The 23652-nt window shown below is 41.1% G+C and overlaps 2 protein-coding genes across 4 annotated transcripts in view; one reads left to right on the top strand and one right to left on the bottom strand.

Moving 5' to 3' along the window:
- exosc9 (exosome component 9) overlaps positions 1 to 19900 on the bottom strand; it is a 29007-nt gene extending 9107 nt beyond the window's left edge. The window contains exons 1-7 of one of the 3 annotated variants that reach the window (XM_061977099.1): positions 19607 to 19900; positions 19447 to 19541; positions 6306 to 6425; positions 5999 to 6101; positions 4794 to 4931; positions 4409 to 4491; positions 3295 to 3427 (exon numbers count right to left, since the gene is read on the bottom strand). In XM_061977099.1, coding sequence (XP_061833083.1) covers positions 3295 to 3427; positions 4409 to 4491; positions 4794 to 4931; positions 5999 to 6101; positions 6306 to 6425; positions 19447 to 19541; positions 19607 to 19672 — 738 coding nt within the window. In that variant the 5' untranslated portion in view covers positions 19673 to 19900. The remainder of the gene's footprint in view (positions 1 to 3294; positions 3428 to 4408; positions 4492 to 4793; positions 4932 to 5998; positions 6102 to 6305; positions 6426 to 19446; positions 19542 to 19606) is intronic. The other 2 variants (XM_061977098.1, XM_061977100.1) reach the window with 2 other exon arrangements.
- Positions 19779 to 23652, top strand: part of clgn (calmegin) — a 31699-nt gene continuing 27825 nt past the window's right edge. The window contains exon 1 of the mRNA XM_061977097.1: positions 19779 to 19863. The gene's annotated coding sequence lies outside the window, so the exon portion shown is untranslated. The remainder of the gene's footprint in view (positions 19864 to 23652) is intronic.

Here is a 23652-nt window from a genome sequence, read left to right on the forward strand (position 1 = left end):
TGGTGCGAGTGGTAATACGAGAGAAAGAAGGTGCGAATCTGGTAACAAATGAAGGAAGAATTAATTCCCAAGAAAAACAGAGAGGGTCCATCGTCTGGCGGTGGTTTGGCTTAAGGTGGGAATATGTCGAACAGACAACCGTAATTTGTCAAGTGTGGGGCAAAAGCGTTGCTACAAAAAGCATTACTGCTAATATGTAACATCATTTGAAAAGTCACCTGCTAGAGAACAAAGAGTGCTTACTCCGCATGTCAACATCTCCGTTTGGTGCCAGACCAACAAAATGCCGAGGCAACCATTTCCACATCAACACCGTATGAAAAAAATAGTCTATAACAGAAGGTAATAAAGTCCGCAGGAACCTACCACATAGTGACGGATATACACTATTTGATTTCCTATTATGCAGCTAATTTTTATTTGACAGTTTTTGAAATATCTTGCGTGACATCATGCACAAAAGTGCACTTTATTTGTTTTAAACTATTGTAGTGGCGTTCTGTACAAAAAGTGCACTTTAATTTAGTGTTGTTTTGATATGTCATCTTAGTGACATCATGCACAAAAGTGCACTCATAGCTTGTTTTAAAATGTCTCTGACAATCTTGCACTTTCTGTTTTGAAATGACATGAATGTTTGTGCCACTGTTTAATAAATACAGTTTTGGTCAATTGACTTAGTTGTGATTTCCCTCTCTGCATGAAAGTTTAAAATTAGCACATATTAATGCAGTATGAACAAGAATGTTTTAATGGAGACATATAGAATCATCATACTGGTGTGATTATATGCATCTAGTGTTCATTCAAGGCTAAGGCAAAATATCGAGATATATATCGTGTATCGTGATATGGCCTAAAAATATTGAGATATTAAAAAAAGGCAATATCGCCCAGCCCTACTTCCATTATAATTTGTTTATCAACATGGGAAAACCTGGAAGCACCAAATATGCATCTGTGAGTTTATTTGTAGGCACAAATTAGTTAATAAATGGGAAACACTGATGTGTGTGTGGGGGGAAAACGTACTGTATGTCTAAACAGACTGGAGTGGAGAGAGCTCTCGCAGAAAGGAGAAGCCTATCTTAGAAGTGCAAGACATGATAGAAAGGAACATCAATTTAACAATGTTCTTTTTATTAACATTGTCATAATTATTTAATCAGATCACAATATAAAATCGAATAATCACGCAGCCCTAGCTTAGTGTTGAATGTAAACATTAAAAAAAATTATATTATATTATTAAATTATAATTATAACAATGAGCATGTATTATCACATGAAAACACACCATCCATCCATCCATCCATTTTCTACCGCTTGTCCCTTTTGGTGTTGCGGGGGGTGCTGGAGCCTATCTCAGCTGCATTCGGGCGGAAGGTAGGGTACACCCCGGACAAGTCACCACCTCATTGCAGGGCCAACACAGATAGAGAACATTCATACCGTATTTTCCGCACTATAAGGCGCACCGGATTATTAGCCGCACCTTCTATGAATTACATATTTCATAATTTTGTCCACCAATAAGCCGCCCCGGACTATAAGCCGCGCCTACGCTGCGCTAAAGTGAATGTCAAAAAAACGCTGCGCTAAAGTAAATGTCAAAAAAACAGTCAGATAGTTCAGTCAAACTTTAATAATATATTGAAAACCAGCGTTCTAACAACTCTGTCCCAAAATGTACGCAAATGTGCAATCACAAACATAGTAAAATTCAAAATGGTGTAGAGCAAAAGCAACATAATGTTGCTCGAACGTTAATGTCACAACACACAAAATAAACATAGCGCTCACCTTCTGAAGTTATTCTTCATTCGTAAATCCTTCGAATTCTTCGTCTTCGGTGTCCGAATTGAAAAGTTGCGCAAGCGTGGGATCCAAAAATGGCCGGCTCCGTCTCGTCGAAGTCATCGGATTCAGTGTCGCTGTTGTTGTGCAGCAGTTCTGTGAATCCTGCCTTCCGGAAAGCTCAGACCACAGTTGTGACCAAAATATCTGCCCAGGCATTTACGATCCACTGGCAAATGTTGGCGTATGTCGTCCGGCACTGTCTGCCCGTCTTAGTGAAGGTGTGTTCGCCTTCGGAGCTGTGTGAAAAAAGCCACCCGGCCTCTTCGCGTAAACTTCCCTTAACCACTCGCTCATCTTTTCTTCATCCATCCATCCCTTCGAGTTAGCTTTTATGATGACGCCGGCTGGAAAGGTCTCTTTTGGCAAGGTCTTCCTTTTGAATATCACCATGGGTGGAAGTTAGCATGGCAAGCTAGAACCACAGTGAAGGATGACTTCTCATTCCCTGTGGTGCGAATATTCACCGTACGTGCTCCCGTTCCACAGTGCGGTTCACAGGAATATCAGTTGCTGTGAAATACGGTAGTAATCCGTGTGCGGATGGAGAGATTGCGTCTTTTTATGAACCGGATCCTTGTCGCTTTGTAGGAGCCATTTTGTGGTCTTTACAGATGTAAACAGGAAATGAAACGTACGGTGATATCCGCGCGTTTTTTCTTCTTCTTCCGGGGGCGGGTAGAAGAAGAAGCGCTTCCTGTTCTATGGGGGCGGGTGCTTTCCTTGGCGGTTGCTTGCGTAGAAGAAGAAGCGCTTCCTGTTCTACCGGGAAAAAAGATGGCGGCTGTTTACCGAAGTTGCGAGATCGAAACTTTATGAAAATGAATCGTAATAAAGCGCACCGGGTCAGCTTTTGAGAAAAATTGTGGTTTTTAGGTGCGCCTTATAGTGCGGAAAATACGGTACTCACATTCACACACGAGAGCCAATTTAGTGTTGCCAATCAACCTATTTCCCGATGCATGTATGTGGAGGTGGGAGGAACCCGGAGGGAACCCACGCAGTCCCGGGGAGAACATGCAAACTCCACACAAAAAGTGTGGAGTTTGTGAGGCACATGCACTAACCCCTGTTACACCGTGCTGCCCATGAACACACACAAAAGTACCAAAAATTGGTACCTTGTTGGTTCAACTGTGAAAGGTCTCCACCATTAGCTGCTGCAAAACTTTTCTGCCTGCATAGTGCGCAAGCGTACTTAGTTTTAGTTCACTGCACCGAGTCTCGAGTACACTGGACGAATACAGGGTAGAAACTAGACGAGGCAGTGGTGAGTATTTCCTTTCTTTTTCAATGCGATTTGAGTGGCCTCAGCAGTCAGCACTTAACGCCACTGGCTGTTTGTCAGCATGCCGCCAATATACTGTAATGTTGGTAGAAACTTTTTACTCCATAACTTTGTACACTGTAGAAGGCCAATAATAGAAGTCTATTAACCTGCTCTTTTAGCAACATGATGCCTCCGCTGGATTGAATTGAGCAGATTTCTCTGTGTTTGTTCATGGCAATCATCAGCAAGCCATCCATCACACGCTCCTCTCGTTCGCATGGATCTACAAGCAGATAAGTCCTGAAAAAGAGGGGGGTAATAAATACACAACCATATTTCTGGATATTAGCACAGCAAAAAACCCAGACCCACTGTAGGAGAAATTATTATTGGCCGATTTTGCAAGTTCACCCTTTTTACAAATATATGAAGACTTCATAACTTTTAAAGTAGAAAAACTTGTAGAGTGTCCAGATTTTTCCATTTCAAATATGATACAGATATTGGATCACTATCAAATCACCAATCAATTATTAAGCGTGGAATGTATTCATACTGTCTTTAAGTTGAAGTGGAATACTACTTGTTTGTTGGCAACACCCAGATGTCACAAAAATTCATTAAGTTAAGATGATGCAGTAAATTGATTGATGCGGACATGTTTGTTATTGCATACTTTCCAATAAGCTTCTGCCTTGGAGACTTTGTATGTGTAAGTAATATGCAATTATAAATTATTTCATACTAGTTTATATTGACAAATGTGCAGTTTTAGACTGCAATAGGGTTAAGAATACTTAATTTGTATGTATAGCTCGTGTGTTATTGTGTGTTTAGCTGTTGGGTCGTTGCTCCTAGTAACCTTTAGCCTACTCCCTTTACCTTTTGTAAATGACTTGGCTAAAATACAAGAAAACACCAACTTTATATGCTTATTGGGGAACATTTAGATGTTAACTGGCTGCCCAGCTTTGCACAAGTAAACATGTGACAGGATTGCTTGTATCAGAAATTTAAGATGCACGTTGATTTAATCTCATACTTGTTTTTTGTTTATATCGGACCAATATCAATTTCGAATGCGGACACCCCTCAAGGAAACTTTAGCAGTCATTTTACAAGACACAATGAAATAAATATTTTATGGAAATCATTATTAACCCAACATTGCAGTGGCATCAAATATGTGTTAATAAAAACGGTAGTCAGAAAGTATAGTAATAAAATAATTTCTTGAGCAGTTATTCAAAAATATAATTGGGTTTTAAATTGGCGTATTACCCTTTTTGAAAGAAGGCGAAGCTGACACTGATGGGCAAGTGGTAGATACTAAGAGGAATGAAATCCCTTTCTTCTGGACTGTACTGAGGGGGCAGAGACATAGTCAGTTGCAGGAGAGTGTTCCCAACATTTCAATGGTAACAATGCACTACCATAAATTATTAAATTAAAAAAAAGAAAAATAGAACTAGGTCAAACTAACTTTTATACGTACTTCATGTGTTCTGTGTACAGTGTGAGTGACTTAGGAGTTCATTCAGCTATCATTTGGACTTACACTAAAACATCATACTCTTGATTACTTAATGGTAACTACATAGGAGAGTAGAAACGTACGCCTGACCGTGCAATACACTGTCTAATCAGTAAAGTATTAAGTACTCACCACAGTGACTTCATCTCCCTGAATGCCAACATCAGGTCTTCTGAAGTGGCACAAAGCGGCAATAGCAGCGATGCTGGCAGCGTCCATTAGGTTCCCATCATGATTCAGCATGTGAACATCTACTCGAATTTGCCACACCTTACCACACAAAATGTAACAAGCACTGTCATCGTCCCAGCAGAAAAGAGTGTTTTGACTAGGGGTGTCCCTATCCAATATTTCTATTGGATATCGATCGGATTTTATCGGCTTGCATCTAAAATGAGTTATGAGCTCCGATACAAGCGCGTTTACCTGTGCAAAGCTGGACAGCTACAAGCATACACGGTGACAGCCCTCAAAGTCCTACTATGTCAAGGGACTAGTTTTCTGAGTCTGTAAACAATAACAAAAACAACTTCTTTTTTTTACCTGATACCTGTCCTGATACTATGCTTGGCATCAATACTGTCGATATCTGTATCAATCGATCCTTTCTTTACATTAAAGCACTTTAGCTTAGCATATACTCCTACGGTTTGTATTGTAGCATGTTAAGCTATTAATCGTCCTGCAGTGATAATGATAAAGTAATTAAGCAGACTTAAATAATCATATTTAATTCCTTGGGCAAGACACTTCACCGCTTGCTCCTGATGGCTGCTGGTAAGCGCCTTGCATGGCAGCTCCCGCCATCAGTGTGTGAATGTGTGTGTGAATGGGTGAATGTGGAAATACTGTCCAAGCGCTTTGAGTACCTTGAAGGTAGAAAAGCGCTATACAAGTATAACCCATTTATCATTTATAATTGACGCCATGGAGGAAAGGATTAGTGATTTAGAAGAAGCTTCACATTTTAGAGCGATGTTAACCATTACCTAGCAAGCGAGGACTCTGCAGTGCATTGAGGACGTATTTGTTCGCTTGTCACCGTTAAATTTGCAGGACACAACTACAATGTTTCATTAACATGCGTTATCCCGATATGACGATTCTATTAAAAACGTTATCGTTGGCCAAATTTATAATGTATATCAGTTATGCCGCGCAACGCTAATTCCACACTACAAAATAATAAAAGTATGTCTGATTTCTGCTGATATCGCATCAAAACAATCTCGGTATTGGCCAATACTCAAGGCTAAAATATCGGCTTCGTATCGGAAGTGAAAAAGTTGTATCGGGACACACCTAGTTTTGACTTCACTGGACGTGCTGGTTTGTACCTTTTCTCCGGACACCACACACAAAGATTCAATATCAATGCACTTGGAGTTCCGTAAGCATCTCTCCAGCTGCCGGTTTAGCTTCACTAACAGCTCTGATTGCCTTCAGAGAAAGAAGATGGTACAGCATGTGTACCGCCCTTGGTTGAATGCCATGCTGACGTGTAAACTAGTACATGAATTGTGTAACAAAAGGGAAAGGTAAAGACCTGTTCCAAAGGAAAGGTATCCTTACATGGCCTATACTCTGGCACTGTATAGAATTAAACTAAACTTCAAAATCAAATCAACTAGGGTAAACACTGACCTGCCCTGTTCAAATGCTGGTGATGCCATTGGTGACAGCTCTATATTAAAAAGCATGAACCCCTCATTTGGCCGGTTCTCCTTGGGGGCCACCAGCTCACAGGACACCTGGGCCATGACTCTGTATAACAAAACACACTTTAATCAGTTTAACCACTTTGGGCCATGAAAACACATGAGAAATATGTTTGTTATGTTTCCTGTGAAAACATGTAGGGCAACGTTTTGATTATTCACAAAAATGTTTTTAATGCCGTCAAGTAGGACATCAGCTAATGACAGACACCTGGTGGTTTGTTCTTCGCTATATACTGTATGCACTAAAGCAGTCATTCACACACACGATCCTAGCGTGCCAATTAAGTTTATCTTTCCTAAAACCCCTAAGAGTATTTCTTTATCTTCTGGTCTGGGCATTTCTAATATTGTTCTTATTTTTCCGTGTCTGGTTCCACTCCAGCAGCTGTGAGCTTGTCTTCAAGGAACGTGATTGCTGTGACACCAAACTGACACTTTGCTTTATTGACCTTCAAATCCATATGTGTATGCTTTGCAATACTTTTAACAGTCTTTCATTATGTTGATCAAGTGTAGAGCCCCAGACCACAATGGCATCCACATAAACTCGGATGCCTTTGATTCCCTCTATGCTCCATGGCTCTATCAAAGACCTCTGGTGCAGAGCAGATTTCAAAAGGCCATCCATCCATCCATTTTCTATCGCTTGTCCCTTACGGGGTCGCGGGGGTGCTGGAGCCTATCCCAGCTGCACACGGGCGGAAGGCGGGGTAAACCCTGTACAAGTCCCCACTTCATCGCAGGGCCAACACAAATCCCCCTCTGCATTCTTCAGGGCAGGGGTCGTAAAAGCACACTGCACATACTCACCCAAAATGCGTACTGCTTTTCCGTCTCCCTCTTTATACTTTTTTTTTTCCATGTCATGATAAAATTCTTGTTATACAAAGGATTATTTCAACAAACAGTCCATCCATCCATCCATCCATTTTCTACCGCTTATTCCCTTTTGGGGTCGCGGGGGGTGCTGGAGCCTATCTCATCTACAATCGGGCGGAAGGCGGGGTACACCCTGGACAAGTCGCCACCTCATCGCAGGGCCAACACAAACAGTCCTAAATTAAAGTATTCTAAGGCCAAATCAGCCTATTGTAATTCATGCCTTCTGTCGGCTTCTGATTAACATTTACCTTTTTGTTATTTAAAGATGAGCCCAATGTAAATAAATGAGAGCGTCCCCTCAGTATTTAATTTGGCGTGTCTGCAAATGAAAGAGATTGTTTTTGTTATCACCGCTGTCCCGTTACAATATATGTTATAAATATGTTTAAAATCCCAACATTAATTGTTCTTAATAAACGTTAAATCAATATTTCTACTTCAAATGTTATACGTATTACTAGGGCTGGGCGATATGGCCTTTTTTTAATATCTCGATATTTTTAGGCCATATCGCGATACACGATATCCATCCATCCATCTTCTTCCGCTTATCAGAGGTCGGGTCGCGGGGGCAGCAGCCTAAGCAGGGAAGCCCAGACTTTCCTCTCCCCAGCCACCTCGTCCAGCTCTTCCCGGGGGATCCCGAGGCGTTCCCAGGCCAGCCAGGAGACATATAACAGATGATTTCTGTTAATGTTGGCCTAGTTTTTCAGACGCTAGGTCTCCTAGTAAGGATTCATGCCCCTCTCGAACTACAGCAAACTTGAGGTATTGCACCTTCCCTTTTACTTTGATTTTGAGCTTGCTTCTCCCCAGAGTTTTTTTGGGTTGACCAATGTAAGCCTTCAGTGCTTTATGATTGGGATACATTTGTGGTTTTATTTTCATTGCTTTGAAGTCACACTCACTAATCAAGTTAGCTATTGCACCTGTGTCCAGCTTAAAAGTCACCACAGTTCCATTTACTTGGATAGGCTCCATCCACGTATCTTGCTTAGCTACGTTCACACTGTGTTGTCCATCCATCCATCTTTTTCCGCAGCAGCCTAAGCAGGGAAGCCCAGACTTCCATCTCCCCAGCCACTTCGTTCAGCTCCTCCCGGGGGATCCCGAGGCTTTCCCAGGCCAGCCGGGAGAGATACTCTTCCCAACGTGTCCTGGGTCTTCCCCGTGGCCTCCTACCGGTCGGACGTGCCCACAACACCTTCCTAGGGAGGCGTTCGGGTGGCATCCTGACCAGATGCCCGAACCACCTCATCTGGCTCCTCTCGATGTGGAGGAGCGGCGGCTTTACTTTTGAGCTCCCGGATGACAGAGCTTCTCACCCTATCTCTAAGGGAGAGCCCCGTCACCCGGCGGAGGAAGCTCATTTGGGCCGCTTGTACCTGTGATTTTGTCCTTTCGGTCATAACCCAAAGCTCATGACCATAGGTGAGAATGGGAACGTAGATCAACCGGTAAATTGAGAGCTTTGCCTTCCGGCTCAGCGCCTCCTTCACCACAACGGATCGATACAGTGTCCGCATTATTGAAGACGCTGCACCGATCCGCCTGTTGATCTCACGATCCACTCTTCCCTCACTCGTTAACAAGACTCCGAGGTACTAGAACTCCTCCACTTGGGGCAAGATCTCCTCCCCAACCCGGAAATGGCACTCTACCCTTTTCCAGGCGAGAACCATGGACTCGAACTTGGAGGTGCTGATTCCCATCCCAGTCGCTTCACACTTGGCTGAGAACCGATCCAGTGAAAGCTGAAGATCTTGGCCAGATGAAGCCATCAGGACCACATCATCTGCAAAAAGCAGAGACCTAATCCTGCAGCGACCAAACCAGATACTCTCAACGCCCTGACTGCGCCTAGAAATGATATCCATAAAAGTTATGAACAGAATCGGTGACAAAGGGCAGCCTTGGCTGAGTCCAACCCTCACTGGAAACGGGTCTGACTTCCTGCCGGCAATGCGGACCAAGCTCTGACACTGATCATACAGGGAGCGGACCGCCACAATCAGACAGTCCGTTACCCCATACTCACTGAGCACTCCCCACAGGACGCGGTCGAATGCCTTCTCCAAGTCCACAAAGCACATGTAGACTGGATAAGCAAACTCCCATGCACCCTCAAGGACCCTGCCGAGAGTATAGAGCTGGTCCACAGTTCCACGACCAGGACGAAAACCACACTGTTCCTCCTGAATCCGAGGTTCGACTATCCGACGTAGCCTCCTCTCCAGTACACCTGAATAGACCTTACCGGGAGAGTTTGTTTGTATTTTTCATACAAGTCTTCGTGTTGTCTTATTCCCAGAATGAACTTCTGTCACTATACCCACAAAGAATGTGTCAGACAGGGCGGTCTCTTCCACTGCTCGTACACATTAGCTTGCCATTTTCACCTTGGAAAAACGTTGTTTTGCAAAATTATTTTGTCTTTTACACTTTATGCAGATTTTTCCATAGGCTGCCTCTGAAAATATATTTTGGTATTTCATCTTGTTTTGCTTTATTGTCTACCTAGACACCGCTGCAACTGCTGCACTGTCTTTATCCAGGTTATTTAATAGCCTTTAGGTATTTGCGACTGCTTCCTGCAGAAGCCTCTCCCTCACCTTATTGTCCTTAACTCCAAAAACAATCTGGTCTCAGATCATCAAGTCTTGCAGCTCTCCAAAATTACTGGTTATAGCTTTCAGTTTTAAATTTGTCACTAAAGTGTCAAAACTTTCAGCTGCTTGCTGCATACGTGAGGGAAACGCATATCTTTCAGAACTTTCTTTTTTTCTTTGGTGAGCAATGTTCATACATTTTTTTGGATGATGGTGTCAAATGCATTCCTACATTCGCCGTCAGCAAATATAACGGTATTGTATACCTCCACAGCCTGATGTCCAGCAGTGCTATTTTCATTGCCTAGGGTTTGTCACCCAGTCCGGCATTAAGGGCTGTTTAAAGGTGCGGCACTCACAGTCAACATCCCCGGTCCAATTTGCAGCGTCAGGCGGTTTTACACTTTTCATGACTTCAAGTAGTTAACTCCTAGTACCATATTTCCCGTAAAAATATATGTAGGACATCAATTTGATTAAATCACAAAAATGTCTTCAATGCTGTCAGGAGGACATCAGCTAATGACAGACACCTGGTTGTTTGTTCTTCGCTATACAGTACAGGCCAAAAGTTTGGACACACCTTCTCATTCAATGCGTTTTCTTTATTTTCATGACTATTTACATTGTAGATTGGCACTGAAGGCATCAAAATTATGAATGAACACACGTGGAGTTATGTTTTAAAAAAAAAAAAGAAACAGAAATAACTGAAAACATGTTTTGTATTCTAGTTTCTTCAAAATAGTCACCCATTGCTCTGATTACTTTTTTGCACACTCTTGGCATTCTCTCGATGAGCTTCAAGAGGTAGTCACCTGAAATGTTTTCACTTCACAGGTGCGCTTGAAGCTCAGTTATTTTCAGTTGGTTCACCTTTTTTGTCAAGTACATACCGCATTTTTCGGAGTATAAGTCGCTCCGGAGTATAAGTCGCACGGGCCGAAAATGCACAAAGAACGAAAAAAACATATATACGTCGCACTGGAGTATAAGTCGCATTTTTTGGGGAAATTTATTTGATCAAATCCAACACCAAGAATAGACATTTGAAAGGCAATTTAAAATAAATAAAGAAAAGTGAACAACAGGCTGAGTAAGTGTACGTTATATGACGCATAAATAACCAACTGAGAACGTGCCTGGTATGTTAACGTAACATACGTAAGATTCATTCAAATAACTATAACATATAGAACATGCCGTTTACCAAACAATCTGTCACTCCCGATTGCTAAATCCCATGAAATCTTCTTCCTCTGTGTCACCTCTGGTATGCGCCCCGCTAGCGTCCTTTCTTTCTGCTGCTCGATTGCTGTTCTCTGCTGCATATTTCACTACGTCCAGCTTGTAATCTGCAGTATATGATTTCCTTTTCGGTGCCATTTTAGTTCAGTCCTTCTCAGTTTTTATAAGATACCGCCAATATTGATGTGATCCATTTTAATAGCTCCGGCAGTAGCGTATAGCATATAGCAGTTAGCATCCCAGGACCCACAATGCACTTCTGCCATGACCCGCCCCCGCCAAATTCTTATTGGTTGACGTGTGAGTGACGATTTTTGACGTGTGTGTGACGATTGCTGCCATTTTCTTCGTCGCTCACGCGAATTAGATAAATATTATTATTTGATATTTTACGGTAATGTGTTAATAATTTCACACATAAGTCGCTCCGGAGTATAAGTCGCACCCACGGCCAAACTATGAAAAAACGTCGACTTATAGTCCGAAAAATACGGTAACTCCACATGTGTTCATTCGTAGTCTTAATGCCTTTAGTGACAATCTACAATGTAAATACTCATGAAAATAAGGAAAACGCATTGAATGAGGAGACAGTGTGTCCAAACTTTTGGCCTCTACTGTATGTAGGACAACGATTTGATTAATCACACAGCTGAGATAGGCTCCAGCCCCCCCGCGACCCTGAAAGGGACAAGCGGTAGAAAATGGATGGATGCAGCTCCGGCCCTGCTGCACCAAATGATAATATAAATACATTTAATAAAGTCAAATACAAATAAGGCAACAAGAGAAGTATCCTATACTTCTCTTTTGTAAAGTAAATCTGAACAGCTGATATTGCCTGAGAAGCTGGACAGGACAAAATAAAAAATAAAAAATGGATGGATGGACATCTTTAATGCCGTCAGGTAGGACATCAGCTAAAGACAGACACCTGGTGGTTTGTTCTTCGCGATACATGTACTAAAGCAGTCACCCACTCATGAGCCTAGCGTGCCATCCAGTGGGTTCATTGTGTACACCAGGGTCACCAACGCGGTGCCCGCGGGCACCAGGTAGCCCGTAAGGACCAGATTAGTAGCCCGCTGGCCTGTTCTAAAAATAGCTCAAATAGCAGCACTTACCAGTGAGCTGCCTCTATTTTTTAAATTGTATTTATTTACTAGCAAGCTGGTCTCGCTTTGCTCGACATTTATAATTCTAAGAGAGACAAAACTCAAATAGAATTTGAAAATCCAAGAAAATATTTTAAAGACTTAGTCTTCACTAACTGACAAAGAAACAGATAACAGATTTGGTGTCCAGTTCAAAGTGTGACATGATTTATTTAAAAATTTGAGAGTTGACTTTTGTATTTTACATGAGTTATTATTTGTACAAACATGGTGCAAAGTACTTCATGATTTGTTAAAAAATGTTAGTGGCTAGCTAGTTAAAATGAGATATTGTGATTTCACAAGACCGTCTTAGAAGTGATCATTTGAAAATGTTCAATTTGAAAAATGTGCACTTAGAGAAAATATAAAAATAAAGTGTTGCATATTGATATTTATCTGTTTCTATATATATTTATTGTGAGAAATCATTAAGATGATCAGTGTTTCCACAAAGATAAATATCATTAATTATTAATAATAACATGGAGTTAAAGGTAAATTGAGCAAATGCTATTTCTGGCAATTTATTTAAGTGTGTATCAAACTGGTAGCCCCTGCGATGAGGTGGCGACTTGTCCAGGGTGTACCCTACCTTCCGCCCGATTGTAGCTGAGATAGGCTCCAGCGCCCCCCGCGTCCCCAAAGGGAATAAGCTAGGGATGTCCCGATCCGATATTTGGATCGGATCGGCCGCCGATTTTTGCAAAAAAATGCGTATCGGCAAGGAATGGGAAAATGCCGATCCAGATCCAGTTAAAAAAACAAACTCTGCTCCGTGTTTTCCAACGCACCTATTTAAATAGTACATTCCACTTTTCTGCTGCTCCCTATAATTTCCGTTCCGCATTTTCCAGCACACCTTCAACACATTCACAGGTCTGTGGATTCTCACGCAGTTGCTTTTAGCTGCTGGCATTACACGACAGGCTCTTCTCACTCTTTTCTGTGTCTGTGCTTCTCACAGACAGCAAGCGCACCTTCTTACACACGTCACATACTGTCACGTCATACGTCACATACTGTCACGTCATACGTCACATACTGTCACGTCATACGTCACATACGTATAAGCCCTCCACGAGCAGAGAGGTAGCAGCATGGCTAACGTTAGCTGTGATGCTAGCGCAGCCGTGTGACCAACGTTCTCTCTAAGGTGCGCGCTTGTGCAATTGCGCACTGTTTAAACGTCCTCTGCGCATAGCAATTATATGCCACGCACAAAATCAAATAAAAACATAAGCGCATAACAATTTTCGACACGCTGACACGACAGAGAAAACAGTTTTCGTCATCATTGTTCAAATATTATAACGTCTGTCGAGACGCTTATCTCCGTTCGTTGCCACACGTCCACACCATCAAAATGCAGAGGCAAAAATTTCCAGATCAACACCGTATGAAAAAATTAGTGATTTTTTTAGTTGTGATTTCCTTCTCTGCATGAAAGTTTAAAAGTAGCATATATTAATGAAGTATGAAGAAGAATGTTTTAATGTCGACATGCAAGCCTTAAAAGAAAATGTTGAAAATGAAGACTACATTTCCTGCAAATGGATGCATTTCTACCCTATATTTTAACTTTAGATTTATTCTCATATCAAACTCTTTTGGCTGTCTTTTTGACACTTACATCCGGCGCCCCCCTCCACACCCTGGATTATAAATAATGTATATTATTCAATGTGATTATCTTCTGTGATGACTGTATTATGATGATAGTATATATCTGATAGTATATATCTGTATCATGAATCAATTTAAGTGGACCCCGACAAGTTGAAAAACTTATTCGGGTGTTACTATTTAGTGGTCAATTGTACGGAATATGTACTTCACTGTGCAACCTACTAATAAAAGTCTCAATCAATCAATCAAAACACACAGAATCATCATACTGCTGTTAGGGATGTCCCGATCCAGGTTTTTGCACTTCCGATCCGATACCGATATTGTTTTTGCAATTCCGATCCGATACCGATACTGACCGATACTGGCCTATCCGAGCATGTATTAAAGTTTAAAGTTATTTAGCCTACTTAGTTGTCAGAATCATGTTGAAAAGGGTTTTAGTACTCTTGATAACAACTAGCCAGCTGAATTAGGGGAGTTTGAATAATACACAATGGTTGGTAACAAGAAACTGACCTGTTTATTCAAGGATAAACACAAAATAGACAAAATTATACATGACAAACAGAAATGGCATCATTGAAACTAGGGCTGGGCGATATGGCCTTTTTTTAATATTGCGATATTTTAAGGCCATATTGCGATACACGTTATATATCTCCATATTTTGCCTTAGCCTTGAATGAACACTTGATGCATATAATCACAGCAGTATGATGATTCTATGTGTTTTGATTGATTGATTGAGACTTTTATTACCGTATTTTCCGCACTATAAGGCGCACCGGATTATTAGCCGCACCTTCAATGAATGGCATATTTCATAACTTTGTCCACCAATAAGCCGCCCCGGACTATAAGCCGCGCCTACGCTGCGCTAAAGGGAATGTCAAAAAAACAGTCAGATAGGTCAGTCAAACTTTAATAATATATTAAAAACCAGCGTTCTAACAACTCTGTTCACTCCCAAAATGTACGCAAATGTGCAATCACAAACATAGTAAAATTCAAAATAGTGCAGAGCAATAGCAACATAATGTTGCTCGAACGTTAATGTCACAACACACAAAATAAACATAGCGCTCACTTTCTGAAGTTATTCTTCATTCGTAAATCCTTCGTCTTCGGTGTCCGAAGTGAAAAGTTGGGCAAATTTACGATCCACTGGCAGATGTTGGCGTCGTCTGGCGCTGCCTCCTCGTCTTAGTGAAGGTGTGTTCGCCTTCTGTCATCCATTGTTCCCACGCAGTTAGCAGTCTAGCTTCGAATGCCCTGTTGACACCAATATCTAGCGGCTGGAGGTCTTTTGTCAATCCACCCGGAATGACGGCGAGTATTGAATTAAGCGCGTAAGCGTGTCTCTCAATGTGCTGTTATGAGCTAGCAAATATAACAACTACACTACCCAGCATGCAACGATAGTTACGAGCATGCGCGGTAGCCCTGAGAAGCGTTGTTGTATGCTGGGAGTTAGAATGTGGTTATGAGCACGCTGCGAGTAAACGTTGAGAACTCAGTTAACACGCCTCGTCTGCATTATTTATAATTAGACAGACAACACACTTAATAGGAGCCATTTTGGGGTCTTTACATAAACACACAAATGGAAATGAAACGTCACATATCCCAGCATGCACCGCGCGCTTCTTCGTCGTCCACTGTTCCCACGCAGTTAGCAGTCTAGCTTCGAATGCCCTGTTGACATCAATATCTAGCGGCTGGAGGTCTTTTGTCAATCCACCCGGAATGACGGCGAGTATTGAATTAAGCGCGTAAGCGTGTCTCTCAATGTGCTGTTATGAGCTAGCAAATATAACAACTACACTACCCAGCATGCAACGATAGTTACGAGCATGCGCGGTAGCCCTGAGAAGCGTTGTTGTATGCTGGGAGTTAGAATGTGTTTATGAGCACGCTGCGAGTAAACGTTGAGAACTCAGTTAACACGCCTCGTCTGCATTATTTATAATTAGACAGACAACACACTTAATAGTAGCCATTTTGGGGTCTTTACATAAACACACAAATGGAAATGAAACGTCACATATCCCAGCATGCACCGCGCGCTTCTTCTACGGGGAAAAAAGATGGCGGCTGTTTACCGTAGTTGCGAGACCTAAACTTTATGAAAATGAATCTTAATATTTATCCATATATAAAGCGCACCGGGTTATAAGGCGCACTGTCAGCTTTTGAGAAAATTTGTGGTTTTTAGGTGCGCCTTATAGTGCGGAAAATACGGTAGTAGGTTGCACAGTGAAGTACATATTCCGTACAATTGACCACTAAATGGTAACACCCCAATAAGTTTTTCAACTTGTTTAAGTCGGGGTCCACTTAAATTGATTCATGATACAGATATATACTATCAGATATATACTATCATCATAATACAGTCATCACACAAGATAATCACATTGAATTATTTACATTATTTATAATCCAGGGTGTGGAAGGGGGCGCCTGATGTAAGTGTCAAAAAGACAGCCAAAAGAGTTTGATATGATAATAAATCTAAAGTTAAAATATAGGGTAGAAATGCACCCATTTGCAGGAAATTTAGTCTTGATTTTTAAAAATGTTCTTTCAAGGCTTGCATGTCTACATTAAAACATTCTTCTTCATACTGCATTAATATATGCTACTTTTAAACGTTCATGCAGAGAAGGAAATCACAACTAAAAAAATCACTAATTTTTTCATACAGTGTTGATGTAGACATTTTTGCCATTTTGATGGTGTGGTCGGTGGCACCGAATGGAGATAAGCGTCTCGACAGACGTCACAATATTTGAACAATGATGACGAAAACTGTTGTCTCTGTCGTGTTCGTGTGTCGAAAATTGTTATGCGCTTATTTTTTTTATTTGATTTTGTGCGTGGCATAGATTTGCCGTGCGCAGAGGACGTTTGAGCAGGCGCGCACCTTAGCGGCTGCGCTAGCATCACAGCTAACGTTAGCCATGCCGCTACCTCGCTCTCTGCTGGGAGAGGACGTATACGTATGTGACGTATGACGTGACAGTATGTGACGTATGTCGTGACGTGTGTAAGAAGGTGCGCTCGCTGTCTGTAAGAGGGAGACACAGGAAAGAGTGAGAAGAGCCTGTCGTGTAATGCCAGCAGCTAAAAGCAACTGCGTGAGAATTGTGGATGTGTTGAAGGTGTGCTGGAAAATGCGGAACGGAAATTACGTCGCAGCAGAAAAGTGGAATGTATTATTTAAATAGGGGCGTTGGAAAACACGGACCGTAGTTTTTTTTTAAAACTGGATCTGGATCGGCATTTTCCCATGCCTTGCCGATACGCAATTTTTGGCAAATATCGGCAGCCGATCCGATCCAAATATCGGATCGGGACATCCCTAACTGCTGTGATTATATGCATCAAGTGTTCATTCAAGGCTAAGGCAAAATATCGAGATATATATATCGTGTATCGCAATATGGCCTTAAAATATCGCAATATTAAAAAAAGGCCATATCGCCCAGCCCTTGTTTCAATGATGCCATTTCTGTTTGTCATGTATAATTTTGTCTATTTTGTGTTTATCCTTGAATAAACAGGTCAGTTTCTTGTTACCAACCATTGTGTATTATTCAAACTCACCTAATTCAGCTGGCTAGTTGTTATCAAGAGTACTAAAACCCCTTTCAACATGATTCTGACAACTAAGTCGTATTTTCCGCACTATTAGCCGCACCTAAAAACCACAAATTTACTCAAAAGCTGACAGTGCGGCTTATAACCCGGTGCGCTTTATATATGGATTAATATTAAGATTCATTTTCATAAAGTTTAGGTCTCGCAACTACGGTAAACAGCCGCCATCTTTTTTCCCCGTAGAAGAGGAAGTGCTTCTTCTTCTACGGTAAGCAACCGCCAAGGTAAGCACCCGCCCCCATAGAAGAAGAAGCGCGCGGGTATTACGTTTCATTTCCTTTGTGTGTTTACATCTGTAAAGACCACAAAATGGCTCCTACTAAGCGACACACTGTGGTTCTAGCTTGCCATGCTAATGGCCAGAAACTTCCACCCATGGTGATATTCAAAAGGAAGACCTTGCCAAAAGAGAACTTTCCAGCCGGCGTCATCATAAAAGCTAACTCGAAGGGATGGATGGATGAAGAAAAGATGAGCGAGTGGTTAAGGGAAGTTTACGCGAAGAGGCCGGGTGGCTTTTTTCACGCAGCTCCGTCCATGTTGATATACGACTCCATGCGCGCCCACATCACAGATGGTGTCAAAAAACAAGTGAAGCACACAAATACAACACTCGCCGTCATTCCGGGTGGATTAACCAAAGAACTCCAACCGCTCGATATTGGTGTCAACAAGGCATTTAAAGCATGACTGCGAACGGCGTGGGAACAATGGATGACCGAAGGCGAACACACATTCACTAAGACAGGGAGACAGCGCCGGACGACATACGCCAACATCTGCCAGTGGATCGTAAATGCCTGGGCGGATATTTCGGTCTCAACTGTGGTCCGAGCTTTCCGGAAGGCAGGATTCACAGAACTGCTGGAAAAACAACAGCGACACTGACTCTGATGACTTCGACGAGACGGAGCCGGCCATTTTGGATCCCGAAATTCGCCCAACTTTTTAATTCGGACACCGTAGGAGAAGAATTTGAGGGATTTATGAATGAAGAATAACTTCAGAACGTGAGTGTTATGTTTATTTTGTGTGTTGTGACATTAACGTTCGAGCAACATTAAGTTATTGCTATTGCTCTGCACTATTTTGAATTTTACTATGTTTGTGATTGCACATTTGCACATTACCGTACATTTTGGGAGTGAACAGAGTTGTTAGAACGCTGGTTTTTAATATATTATTAAAGTTTAACTGACCTATCTGACTGTTTTTTTGACATTCCCTGTAGCGCAGTTAGATGCGGCTTATAACACGGGGCGGCTTATAGGTGGACAAAGTTTTGAAATATGCCGTTCATTGAAGGCGCGGCTTATAACACGGGGCGGCTTATGGTGCGGAAAATACGGTAGGCTAAATAACTTTATAAACTTTAATACATGCTCGGATAGGCCATTATCGGTCAGTATCGGTATCGGATCGGAAGTGCAAAAACAATATCGGTATCGGATCAGAAGTGCAAAAACCTGGATCGGGACATCCCTATAATAAGCGGTAGAAAATGGATGGATGGAAACTGGTAGCCCTTCGCATTAATCAGTACCTAAGAAGTAGCTCTTGGTTTCAAAAAGGTTGGTGACCCCTTGTGTACACTATCACCACAACCATTCCTTATTATTTATTTACAGCATTAGAATCATGGCGTTTATACCAATTGCTTTTCAGTCTAAACTTAACAGTAGATAACATTTAGTTTGTGGCCCACAAGGCAAACATGCAGCAACAACTGAAACATCCGTATTAGAGAAACACTGCAACTTCAGTACAGACTGTCATTTGAATGGGTACAACTACAAATATTAATAAATATAAGAGAACAATTATTTCAAAATAGGATATACTTATGCAAATAACTGTTCGTGTCCCTTTAGTTCACCTCGTTTTCCCCAGCTCCACAAAGCAGCATCCAAAGTCTGTCCCAAACACAATCTTTGTTTTTCTGTAGTCATATGTCTGCCGTCCATCGAGGCGCTACAACAGAAGAACGAATAATATTTTTTTTTAAACTGTCATCATCACACTAGCCAAATGTTTACCTTTTTTTCTTCGATGGCTTTGAGCAAGAAGTCCCGTTCACAATTAGACAAAGGTGTCTCCTTCATACTGCAGGCTTTTAAGCGTTTGTGTGTTCAAACTACTACAACACGCTTACACCGAGCATGCGACCGCCATTATTGTTTCGTGAACTCTCACCCGGAAACGCAACATACGTCACACCAAGAAATGGGAAGGATCCGGCTGCAGACGGCAGAAATTTAGAGACACGCCCCTCAAAGACACGCCCGCAGTGACGGTGAGTTATTTTTTCTTAGTTTGGTTTATTGGTGCTTCAGCAGAGTCGTGTTGGAAGACAGTATGGCCAACTAAACAACAGGCGCCATTGCTGCTACCAAGGACGTGCGTGGCTTTGCCCTGATACACTCAATTGCTGTCGTTTAGACGTTAGTTTTTGTGACGAAATAAACCGAATTAATACGTCTATGTATAGTCCTAAACATACAACAGCTCATAAACCTTCAACAAAACATGCTTTTATTTCGTGAAAGTATAATCTTGCGGTCGTATTGACGCACTCTGCTGCTACATTCCTGCAGTATTTCGTGACGAGCAGGCGTCTTGTTTGATTGATACATTTTATGGATAGCTATGGCATTTTGTTAACCTATGAAAACATTTATGAAAAGTATCAATGTTGTTGCTAAAAAAAATTAGTTTCAGAAGATCACCAAAGCAATACCTCTAACCTTAAAATATATGGTGACTCAAAGCTTAATGTTAATTTCTGTGATGAACATTTTTACAACAAATACATGAGGGTAGTTTTAGTGAAATAATATTTTCCAGGCACAATTCATGGACAATATATCATAAAGGGGTTTAAAAAAGTATAGCTAAGAAAAATAAGGACAATATATATTACATACCCAATTCTTCCCAAAATTAAAGAAATACAATTTAAAATTATTAATGGGAAATGTAACATGGAGGTTGACGGTTGTTATATCTGTGGAGCTTTAGAGGATGTGACTTATTTGTTTGTGGAACATGACACTGTACATTTGTTTTGGGAGGGGATCAGAAATTGGCTGACAGACAAGGGTGTGGAGATATACCCATCCCCAAAAGAAGAGATCAAATGTGGTATATTCATAAATGATGGTAACATACAAATGCTTGTCAATATTATTATGCTGCAAGCTATATTTTTTATACATAAATGCCGATTTCTGAAAGTAAATTAAATCTTAGAACGTGGTTAAAAGTACAAAAGCTCTTAAATTGGTATCTTTATTGTAGAAATTAAAAGTGATTTAGATTAACCTTATTTTTGTATTTTGATTTTTTTTTAATCCAATTTGTTATTATTATTAATATTATTAATTTCTATTTTTTATATTATATTTTTATTTTATTTTGTTGACATGTTTTGTTAAAGACAATAATTGCTCAACCTAGTGGATGTTTAAAATTGTTGAGGTATGTTGAAAAAATATACAGTACAGGCCAAAAATTTGGACACACCTTCTCATTCAATGAATTTTGTTTATTTTCATGACTATTTACATTGTAGATTGTCACTGAAAGCATCACAACTATGAATGAACACATGTGGAGTTATGTACTTAACAAAAAAAGGTGAAATAACTGAAAACATGTTTTATAGTCTAGTTTCTTCAAAATAGCCACCCTTTGCTCTGATTACTGTTTTGCACACTCTTGGCATTCTCTCGATGAGCTTCAAGAGGGAGTCACCTGAAAGGGTTTTTACTTCACAGGTGTCATAGTTGTGATGCCTTCAGTGACAATCTACAATAGTAAATAAATAAATAGTCATGAAAATCAAGAAAGTGCGATGAAATGAAAAGGTGTGTCTAAACTTGTGGCCTGTACTGTATATATAGTTCTTCCGTGGGGGGGGGGCCCAGACTTGCAGTTCTCTTCCAAACCCTAAGGGGCACTGTCTCCAGAAGGAGAAACTGTAGCTTTTGTTGACTAGATACTGTATTTCCTTCCTGTGAAGTGACAACATTGACATTTGTGTCTACACTGGAACTATCCATCCATCCGTCCATTTTCTACCGCTTGTCCCTTTTGGGGTCGCGGGGGGAGCGGGAGCCTATCTCAGCTACATTTGAACTAATCATTCACAATCATCAGATTACTTTTGATGGACGTTTTACTTATAAACCAGAGGAAATTACATTCGTAAAGACAGACCGTGCAACTTTTGAACAAGTCGTGGCAGAGAACACTATTATTATTTTCAGCACTATTCGGCCGTTTGGGGCATGGGACAAGAGAGAGCTATCATGTACCGTATTTTCCGGACTATAAGGCGCACTTAAAATCATTTTTTCCCCCTTAAAACTCAACTGTGCGCCTTATACCCCCTGTGCGCCTAATGTACGGAATAATTCTGGTTTTGCCTACCAACGTCGAAGCAATTTTATTTGGTACATGGTGTAATGATGAGTGTGACCAGTAGATGGCAGTCAAACATAAGAGATACGTGTAGACTGCAATATGATGGCAATATGACTCAAGTAAACAACACCAACGTTCCATTGAAAATATAGAACATTACACACGGCGCTCAAAAATATGTCAAAATGTTTTAGTACGACTTTGGTATGCTATGAAGCCGCACCGCTTGATGGACTGTACTGTGCTTCGTTGTTATGGTTTGGGCAAAGGCAACTTTTCTTACCTTCTGGTACCTGCTGATCTGTATTTGGGATCTGCATAAATCCTGAAAAATTGTGCGGCGGTCCGCCTTTGTAGTCCGTGCTGACTCCGTAGTCGATAAGCTTATTCTTTTTCTCTATCTTCTTGTTATGCGACATTCATCCTCCGCTGTTGCCATTTTTAATATAAAGTAGTGTAAAGTTCTTACTTATATCTGTCAGTAAACTCACCATGAAAGCGCTAATACATACCGGTGTAGTGAGTTTACATTATTAATCCAAGGAACTTTAGTTATTAGAGAGTTCCGGTCCGACGGTTTTTCACAGGACACATTTCCGGCGTTGTTATTTCTAGATGAGGAGATGCTGCTCCGTTATTGATTTAAGTAAAGTCTGAATGTCATTAAAACAGTTAGCTCCATCTTTTGACACTTCTTCCACTCCCGTCCTTGCACGCTACACTGCTACAACAAAATGACAAGGAGAAGACGCTGTTGCAGATGAACCACGTAAATAAGACCGCCCACTAAACGGTGCATCCTGAAGCGACTGTCAGAAAGAGTCTTGAAGATGATCTGTAAAACATAATCTATGCAGCATTTTGACCAAAGAACCACCATTACATGTTATGCAGACCACAAGGAAGTGTTTTCAATTTAGAAAAAAATAATAATAATATGACTCCTTTAATGCGCCTTATAATCCGGTGCGCCTTATATATGAAAAAAGATCGGAAATATACCATTCATCATCAGTGCGCCTTATAATCCGGTGCGCCCTATAGTCTACTACTGCCAAAAACAGCAATTTAAATCTGCTGAAACAGCTACAAAAACAACATGCTTGGACGAAACTAGTAAAGAGAGACACAGACTTCGATGCCACTTCACCTTCACCTAAGGATTTTAACGGAGGGACTGCTAGCCAGGACAACATTGATAGAGCCATTGCAGCAGCATTGTATGCAGGCTATTTCTACAGTGGAGTCACCCACTTTCAGGCAGCTAATTAGCATGATACCGGCGTCAAACAGCAAATGGCACGGAAAACATTTTCCACGTACCTGGACAGTGAGGACATAAACATGGAAAGCGAGCTAAAGGAAACACTCCAAACTCTGCCTCTGCTCATCGTTCAGCACTGAAGGTACACACACTCTGTCAATTCTCTTATATACTGTTTCATTCTAGGCTTCTAGAGTGTTTGATTATCACATCACTCTAAATGTATAGACTATAAAGTTCACAAAAATAAAGAGGGATGCTAGTGGGCCAGACCAATCTTTCCTTTTCTCTAAACTAAAACTGGGGAAATGCGTAGAGTGTTCTGGGCTTCAGTACAGTGTTGCTCTCCTGAACACATGATTTTGTTTCACAATTCCTTGAGAGAAAAAAAGG

This window comes from Nerophis lumbriciformis, linkage group LG16 (assembly GCF_033978685.3).
Source record: "Nerophis lumbriciformis linkage group LG16, RoL_Nlum_v2.1, whole genome shotgun sequence".
Classification (NCBI taxonomy): Eukaryota; Metazoa; Chordata; class Actinopteri; order Syngnathiformes; family Syngnathidae; genus Nerophis; species Nerophis lumbriciformis.